We start from the raw sequence: 9,626 nt of genomic DNA on the forward strand, positions 1-9,626 counted from the left end.
CGTCCTCGCAAGCCGCCAGCCGGCGGGGGACCGACTGCAGGTCGCGGGCCGGGTGCCAGTCCGCCCGCGCGGCCGCTACTGGGGACTGTCGCCAGAAACAGGGAGGAAGACCCCGTTTCCCTCTCCTCCTCGCCCTCAAGTGTCCCCCAGCACACGCCCCGTCTGAGCCTGAGGAGAAAGCAGGTGCACCTGGAGGTGGCAGGAGGCCCCAGGCCTCCGGTGTGCAAGGACGAACAAGCTCGGTCTGGACAGAGGCTGTCACAGAAACCCTTTCATGAGTGGGAAAACGATCAGCGTTTTTCCAAAGAGCACACACAACAAAAGTTAGAAGACTTTGTCCGTAAGATCAACATGGTGGGTTTCCTTTTGTCCTTCCCGCCTTACGCCAGCTGCCTCGTGCACCGTGGGCGCTCAAAGAACGCTTGTACTGTGAAGGAAAGACATAACCTTTGAAGCGTGATTTTTTTGACTGGGTGTTTACATTGGGGTTGGTTTTAAATTTTCATTGAACCAGTTTGTGTTTTTAGATTTATCTCTACTTTGCATGTCAGTGTTTAAAATAAAAACAAACACTTTAAAATTAAATGCAACACTAAAGCAACACAGATTGCGAGTGAGTGACAGAAGACAAAAAAAGAGTTCAATCAGTACCTAATGAAAAGTGAGTGAGAGGAAGATGTGAAGGAGATGACCTCAATTTTAGTGTAGATCACGGTGCCGATTGATAGTGGTGTCTTTGATGTATCAACCTCAGACTCTATACCTGTGAAAGATAAGAAGGAAAATAACAATATCTCATAAAATTTACTTGGAAATTAAATGAGGATATATACACACATATATGGAATATATTTTGTAAAGTGAAAAAGGCTAAGGCTATATATATTCATAGATAAGACTTTAATGATGAGATTATTCTTAATATTGGCTGTGATTTTGAGTTTAGCAATAGAAGGAGATTTAAAAAGCCATTTGAAGAAAACCAGGAACGTGCAACAGAGATATCTATTGGTTCTTTTAACTCTCTTAATTGCATTCTTCTTCAAAGTCCCAAAGGTGATTTATCAACAGACAACTTTCATCCACTCCCCTACTGGACATAGTAAAACCAGGGATGATGTCACTTTCCTACATTTCCTTGTGCTCATAACCTGGCCACACGCCCATTGGCCCTCCTAGGTGAGGCTCAAGACATCATCGCATGGTGAGTTCAGTCAGACACGCAGCTAGTGCTGCAGAAGCAAAGGGGTAAGCCTGCTCTTGATAGCATTTCCTCATTTCCCCATCGTCTAGTTTTATGGAGAAAAGAAAATGTGCTTTTTCTCTGATAACTTTTACATAACACTTATTTACTGCAACATATTAGAAAATAGGTTTTTTTGTGGTTTTTTTTGTTTGTTTTTTGTGGGTTTTTTTGAGACAGAGTCTCACTTTGTTGCCCTGGCTAGAGTGAGTGCCGTGGTGTCAGCCTAGCTCACAGCAACCTCAAACTCCTGGGCTCAAGCAATCCTCCTGCCTCAGCCTCCTGAGTAGCTGGGATTACAGGCATGCGCCACTATGCTCAGCTGATTTTTTCTCTATATATTAGTTGGCCAATTAATTTCTTTCTATTTATAGTAGAGATGGGGTCTTGCTCTTGCTCAGGCTGGTTTCAAACTCCTGACCTCGAGCAATCCTCCCGCCTCAGTCTCCCAGAGTGCTAGGATTACAGGCGTGAGCCACCTCGCCCAGCTAGAAAATAGGTTTTTTTATTTGCAGTTATTTATGGACAAAAGAATATATATTTCTTCCACATTTTTGGATTTTCTTGTGATGATGCATTTGTTTTCCCATGACTGAAATTTTATAGAGCAGAAAGAGTCATTTTTTTTTGTTCTTGGAGTTGGGATGATTATCAAGGGTCACAAAACACTAGAAACAAATGTCCCAGTCATATTTATTTTTCCTGATGAAACTGACAGTTGGTGGCCCACACCCAAATTGTAGACTGCGAAGGGAAGACAATGGCCCGAAGAGAACTGAGGCAGAGTTACATGCTCTGGGTTCTACTCTTACGCTGAGGCTTGAGTCATCTCTCAAGTTAGCTGTGTGATGTTAGGCAGATACCCTGACAGCCTGAATTTCTTAATCTATAAAAGGAGAATATAAGATTAGAAAGTATCTCATAGGCCCTTGGGGAAGACAAAATGTGGTGAAGCATTAGAACAATTTCTGTGATGCTCCCAGCTTCAAATAAAGGTTTGATATTACTCTAACTTTACTTTTATAATTCCCCAAGTTAACCATGCACTCAGCTGTTTATATGAAATTCAAGCAATTGGATAGAAAAGAATAAGAATGAACAGGGAGGTCAGTTACCATGTATGGTACAGTGTTTCCTTATCTGTCTGGTGTCTTGGGTAAGCTACTCTGAGTGGCTTGATGACAGTGACCCCCACTTACCAAAGTGCAGCAGAGATTTGTCCAGCAACAGCCCCCTCACTTGCCATCTGGCTCACTCTCAATTTCCTGAGCAAACAGCTTCTGGGTCTTCACATGTGCTATTCACCACTCTGGCCTTTGCTTTACTTTGGTGACAAATATGGACTAGGTCAGCAGTTGTGTTTTGCAGTTTATTGGACTGTCTTTGAATTTTGCATACAGATTTGCCACCATTTGCCAGTGGGGTCAGGATTTGATATAAGGAATATATGTGTGTGTAGAATATATACCTGTGCAGAATACGTATGTTATTAACATACATGTGTGCATTGTTATACATTGTGTCTCAGATGTGTTGGACACTTATATTGAAGCACCACTTTTGTCTGCAATGTTGTCTACTGCATCCTCTCCCCAGAGCCGTGGAACTGTTAATGGGTTAAATATCTTAGCTAGTTTTTGGAATTACTACAAAAGTACAAAATGTTTTTGAAACTTCTAAATTCTTTCTGAAATATCCCTACATTATAACCACCACCGAAGTCTTCCCAGAAAGAGGAACTATTATTTCCTTATTGTTGGCAAGAGCCATCAAAATTTAACAGTTAATACGTCAGAAGTGGAAAAGTTGAAAAGGTTTAGTCTCTTTAAGAAAAAATGTGGAAGAAGCTCTTATGGACTGTCCTCAGAAAGGCCAGATACATTTTGTGTCTATTGCTCTTTCTTATTATTTATTTTGCAGCTATTTAGAAATTCTACTCTAAATCATATTTATACAACATATATTTTTTCTGAATAAGTGACGGTGGCATCCTTAGTGCAATCCAGTTTGATTTGTCTCAGACCCGTCTTCGGAGTCTGACACGGAGGCAGGCTGGGAGCAGCGAGGCAGAGCAGGTGACAGTGACTTGGCATCACAGACATCTCAGTGCTGTTCAGTTTTCCTTTGTGTGACTCAGTTTTCATGAAAATTGATTGTGGCAGGCAATCAAGCACATGATGGCTGCAAAAACAACTAAGGTCTTGCCTGGTAAGCAGCAGTGACCCTCTGACTCCCGACGGTTGGGGCTCTAAGGAGATGAACTGGGAAGACCGTGGACTAGACCGAAAGGAAGTGGGATCTTCACAAAGCTCTGCTTGTCCAGGGCTAAATATCAAATATATCATGTATTTATTTATATTTATATATTCATATATGTATATTTCTATAAATATATATTTAAAGTTTATACACATTTATATGAAATAAGTCTATATACACATAAAAATTTTTATCAAATCCAAATTCTTTTTGTGAAGCAGGTTGCATGCTTTACTTATTTATTTATTATATTGCAGATAGATATTTTCCCATTTTATTTTGAAAATCAAAATCTTAAGTGTACAACAAGGTACTGAAACTGGAGAACTGAAGTAAAACGTCTCACATCCTAAGACAAAATAGTAACAGCTGTCTCTGAGGTAGGTTCTGCAGAATAACTGGTACAGACAACTCTTTAAGAGTATATGTGTTTATTCCTCTATAACTGGTAGTGTACTTTACCCCATTTGATCCTGAGCTCAGACATTATTCTTATCCTCTTGTTACATAGCGTAGACAGAAAAAAGGCAGATAGAGGGAGGCTGGAGCCATGGCTGCAGTCTGGCTGTGGCTGGGCTCCCTGCCCTATGCCACCCGAGGCTCCAAGGGGTTGTCTTGTGTGAAGCCCATGCCCTGCTCCTGAAGATGTGGGGCTCACTCCACAGAACCGCAGAGCTCGTGGCAGGGCCCAATTTTATGGGCAGTGGGGTTCAAGAGTTTGGTATAGAATTTTTTTCCAAGTTATGCTTTATTTACTTTCTAAATCTTTCTTATATGGGATATACCTCTGAATGTCTTTAAGACCCCAATTGTGCTCTTAAACCAGAGAAGTTAACTCAATGCAGACTTCTATAACAAAAACTCTAGAAATAAGGAATTTCATTTCTGTTTTTTTCAATGATTCACTTTCTGTGTTAGCACAAGACAGCAGCTCTGTGAATTTCCAGTACTTGTTGACAAATGACACTATCTGTCTTCAGGGAAGTTTACGGCTTGTAACTGTGGCAACCTGGCTGTAAGTTACCAATTATTTTGATCCATAGTTGTGAATTCTTAGTTTGTTTTGTAAATTTGTTAAATTATAGGTCATTTATAGTCCTCAAATCTGCAGGCCCACGGGACTTCTTCCAGTTTGCACGGTCAGGCTGGTGTGTACACACACGTGAAGACTCACTAAACGTTCCTTTCCGAGAGTTGCATTACATTAACTCTAAATCTCTCCTTGATGGCCTATGTGAAACCTCATGGACAATAGCACTTGGATGACCAACCACACTGGAGGATCATATTTTACCCTGATGGGACTCTTCAGTCAATCCAAACATCCAGCTGCAGTTTGTGTGGTCATTTTTATAGTTTTCCTGATGGCCTTGTCTGGAAATGCTGTCCTGATACTTCTAATACACTCTGACACCCACCTCCATACCCCCATGTACTTTTTCATTAGTCAGCTCTCTCTCATGGACATGGTGTACATTTCTACCACTGTGCCCAAGATGCTCATGGACCAGGTCACAGGTGTGAATAAGATCTCAGCCCCTGAATGTGGGATGCAGATGTTCCTTTATTTGACACTAGTAGGTTCCGAATTTTTTCTTCTAGCCGCCATGGCCTATGACCGCTACATGGCCATCTGCCATCCACTTCGTTACCCTGTCCTAATGAACCACAGAGTGTGTATTTTCCTGGCATCTGGCTGCTGGTTCCTGGGATCAGTAGATGGCTTCATGCTCACTCCAATCACCATGACCTTCCCCTACTGCAGGTCGCGGGAGATTCACCATTTCTTCTGTGAAGTCCCTGCTGTAACGATGCTTTCTTGCTCAGACACGTCACTCTATGAAATGCTTATGTACCTGTGCTGTGTCCTCATGCTCCTCATTCCTGTGACAGTCATTTCAAGCTCCTATTTATTCATTCTCCTCACCATCCACAGGATGCGCTCAGCAGAGGGCCAAAAGAAGGCCTTTGCCACCTGCTCCTCCCACATGACTGTGGTTATCCTCTTCTACGGGGCTGCCTTCTACACCTATATGCTCCCCAGCTCCTACCACACTCCTGAGAAAGACATGATAGTGTCTGTCTTTTATACCATCCTAACTCCTGTGCTAAACCCTTTAATCTATAGTTTCAGGAATAAGGATGTCATGGGGTCTCTGAAGAAAATGTTGAATGTGGGACCTATCTTTCAAGAAACTGTAAAGTAGGAAATATGGTACTAATGATTTTGTTTCCTTTTCTCTGTAGGTCAGATGTTTAGGATTTTATGCCAATGTTATTTCTCAGACTCTTTCATCATGATGTTTCATTTCATATTCACCCCTTTTTGAGACACTGGCTCACTGTACTGGAAAAGCTTTTCATTTTTATACTCCTGTCTGCTCAAAATTCTTATATGATTGCATTTTATTGATGTTACATTTTTAGAAGTTGCTAAGTGCTCTCTATTCTGTAGAAGAGTATGCATAATAAATTGTTTAGAGGAAAAATGTCATAAGGTGTTCAACTGACAAGAGAGCGAAAGCGAGAGAGAGGGGAACAGTGAAGCAAAGGAGTCCGATGTCAATGATGGGTGAAGCTAGGTAAAGGCTGTGTAGGTATTAATTGTATTATTCTTTTTAAATATTACTTTTCTGTAAATATGGAATTATTTACAAAAGAAGAGTTAAATGCAGACTTTTCTCCATACCCTTTTGAACATTTTTTTTCCTTTCTGGGTGATGGTACTACAATGCAAGATATTAGAAATCATGCTCATTTCAATGTGCCTAATCAGTACTGAGAAAATCCAGTTATCTTCCCACTTTGTTGAGGGGTGCCATTTTCTGCATGATCCAACTTTGAAGGCATCTAGTGTGTGGTATCTCTCTGAAATAATTAGCATCATGTGTATATTGAAGCTCTAAGACTACATAAGGAACTGTGGGAGAAATATTAACCTCAAGTAGAAGGAAGATTTAGGGAACATTGCCGGCTCAAGGCAGCATCTGAGCTGATATTTGAAGTATGCAACTTCTTATACAAACAAACAGAGACAGGGTGTTAACATTCCTTTCTTCATTTATTCAATGAACATGTTATACCATATTAGAATTTTTTAAAAAACTAAGGTAAGATTAAATTCTGAATAACGCATGGCTACTGTCCCCAAGTACTTTGAACTGTAGGTGGGTAAGTAACTAAACTTAAGTTTAGTAAACTTAATTTATCTATAATGATTACTTGAGAATATACTAAAGAGATGACATACTGGTTGATGAGGATAATTTGGTTCATAAGAAAACATATTGAGCAAAAAACAAGTAAAACTATTAGTCACATCTAAATAACATTTGATATAAATTTTGATACGCTATTTTCAACGTGGGACTAAAATCTCCAAAGAATCAACAAAAAAGTGGGGGGAAATAGGAAATAAAAGTAAAATATATTTTCTTTGAGGGGAAAGGCAAAGTGTGTGTGTGTGTGTGTGTGTGTGTGTGTGTGTGTGTTGGACTCCATATGTGTGGAAAGCATAAATGTAACATTCACACTTGCGCTTGTGTTATTTGCTGTGCCAAATAAGATGGGCTAAGAATTTGCTGGCGAGGCCCCTCTGAGCCCGCCAGCAAATAAACGTTGATTCCTTGACTCTCTGCAAGCCACTGGGTTTGTCCTCGGGACCACCTGCTGTAACATGTGCTGCAACACACACTGCAACACGCACTGTAACAGACATACTGATTAAGGGTGAGGTAAGAACAGAAGCAGGATGTAACGCTTCGAACACGAAACAGCATAACGGAACGGCAGCGCATTGGAAGGAGTGTTGTGCTGACTGATGTTTTGTGGAGATGGTGAAACAAATGGACTTGCAGATATTGCTGGGGATGTACTCCGGGAAGGGGAAGTAGCAATTTCTAGGATTCTCAACAAGCATGATGTTGACGTGGTCCCATAAGAAGAAGAGGTTCAATATGGGAGCCAGAGAGAGTGAGATAGAAAAATTCAGAGATATTTGGACATTTGGAGAAGTGGTCTTGGGTGCATCCTGAATGACTTGTTCGGGACAATAGCCACTTCTACTACCTAGGGTTGTTAAAAGGGTTAAATGGAAACTATTCTGTAAAGGATCATGGCGGGAATTATAAAATAAAAATAGCAACCTAGTAAGATTTCAGGGAAGAGTCTACTGATTAAAGTAAATCAGTAGCTTTCCTCTTTGTCAAGAACAACCAGTTATAAAATACAGTTAAAAGAAATCCCTTTCTAAGAGCAAACATCACAAACTTCACAGAAATAAAGGTCCACAAAATCTGTGATATCTGTAATGAAGCACTGCAATACTCCACAAGTGGGCATAAAAGAAACTGGATGGAAGGTCTCAATATGGTAAGCATGTGCCGTGGCCCGTTTATAGGACAGAGGATGAACACAGAACACAAAGGAAAACACAGATGGACGTACAAAGACAGTTACATGACTCAAGTGTTAATACACTGGGTCAGTTTTATTTTTATACTCTAAAAAATTAAAGTTAGTTCCTTATATGTAACCATGCAGATATTGCAGTAATGGCCATAAATTCCGGAACACGTAGCCTTAAGGACACAGATGTCCCCTGACTCAAGGTTTCCAGGCAGTTGCTTGAGGCGTCAGGCATAGATCACAGACTGAGATTAGCAAGGTTGGGCAAGGCAGCCACAGGGGGCATTTTTGGCCCCAGTTCCTCTTAGGCTGATCCCCTGTGGCTTTGCATGGCTTAGGTCACCCCTCCCTTGAGGGATCTTACCCATCATTTACTAACCAGCCATCTAGTGGGGCTAAGCAGCAATCAAAAGAAAAATATGTTTATCATGTGGCCTCCAGACCCCCACTGCCATGGGGCTGGGCAGCTCTTGCCTTAGTGCAGAAACTCAGGTCCTTTGTTATGCCTCTAGGCGGCAACTTTATTTGTCACAGGGACCCTGTCCAGAACACATTACTCTCAAATGCTCTGGGAAGAGCATGTACATTACTCACTAAATTTAATTCTTAAACCCAAAAAGTATAATGTCAGACCCCCAACAAGCATGTAAATTCTATTAAAAATAATTGACAAGCTTAAAACAATCCCAACAGGACTTTTATTGAGATTTGTTGATTTTACTGTTTATCATATGATGATCCTGTTGTTCCCCTCTCTCAGCACTGACACAGGGCAGTACCTGGATGTCCAGGTGGGTCCTTGGCTTTATGCAAGAAAGAATTTAGGGTGAGCTGACAGTATAAAGCGAACACGGGCTTTGTTTAGGAAGTATAGAAAATCCATTCCACAGACAGAATAGAGTCTAGTCCTCCTTGTGGGAGAACAGCTCCCACTGTTCCCGTCTGTTTAAGCCCTGGCTAATTACAGGCTGAACAGGGTGAGGAATATGCATCTTATTTCTTAGAAAGAAGCAGTGTTTCTTGGAATTAGTGGGGTGCCCTCCTTTTGATAACTGTGGTGGTGGTGTCAGGTACAGATTGGAGTGGGAAGTTTCCTGAGAAACCTTCCTGGTAATGAGGGTGTCATGAAGCGGCAGGTCACAAAGCAGCCCGATTCCTCAGTTTCCCTTCTGCCTGGCCGGGCCGTCCTGCCCCTCCACAGCGGGCGCCACAGCCGGCGCCACGAGGGCGGCACGGAGTGGGGGTCGGGCCTCCTCGCCACCCCATGCCGCGCCGCCACCGACGGCTCCCCCGCTGCCGAGTCGGGGCCACTCAAGCCCTGCGGGCTCCGCAGCACTGGCAGCACAGCGGGCGTGCGCCCCTGGCCCTGCGCCCGGGCGCCTTGCCGGGCCCTGCACCGATGTGGGGGCTCCGCGAGAGAACACAAGACCGGTCCAGGAGCCTAATAGCAAGAACTTAAGACAGAATATCTAAACATGACGTCAGTTTAGGAACCTGGGGATGAAAACTGGTTCAGAAAAGTGTCGGGTCGGCGGCGGGCTGCGCTCCTTCCCTCTGCCGGCGCCCGTCCGCGCTCCCGCGTTCCTCCTCCAAATGCCTCATTCCTGGTCCGCTATTTTTATCCTGAATTCTTGATATAATACTCTGCTGTGTTTTCGTTTATGGAACGTGGCAGCGGAAGGACCCGAATCCTTCCAGTTATTTGTTTGCTTGTGTA

General features: G+C 42.5%; 1 protein-coding gene across 1 annotated transcript; it reads left to right on the top strand.

The window, feature by feature from the left end:
• Positions 1-4,746: 4,746 nt before the first annotated feature.
• On the top strand, positions 4,747-5,709 carry LOC105865725 (olfactory receptor 2T29). The gene has a single exon (XM_012754532.3). It carries the CDS (start codon positions 4,747-4,749, stop codon positions 5,707-5,709), a length of 963 nt encoding a protein of 320 aa, XP_012609986.1.
• Positions 5,710-9,626: the final 3,917 nt, after the last annotated feature.

The sequence above is a fragment of the Microcebus murinus genome, chromosome 13, assembly GCF_040939455.1.
Source record: "Microcebus murinus isolate Inina chromosome 13, M.murinus_Inina_mat1.0, whole genome shotgun sequence".
Taxonomy (NCBI): Eukaryota; Metazoa; Chordata; class Mammalia; order Primates; family Cheirogaleidae; genus Microcebus; species Microcebus murinus.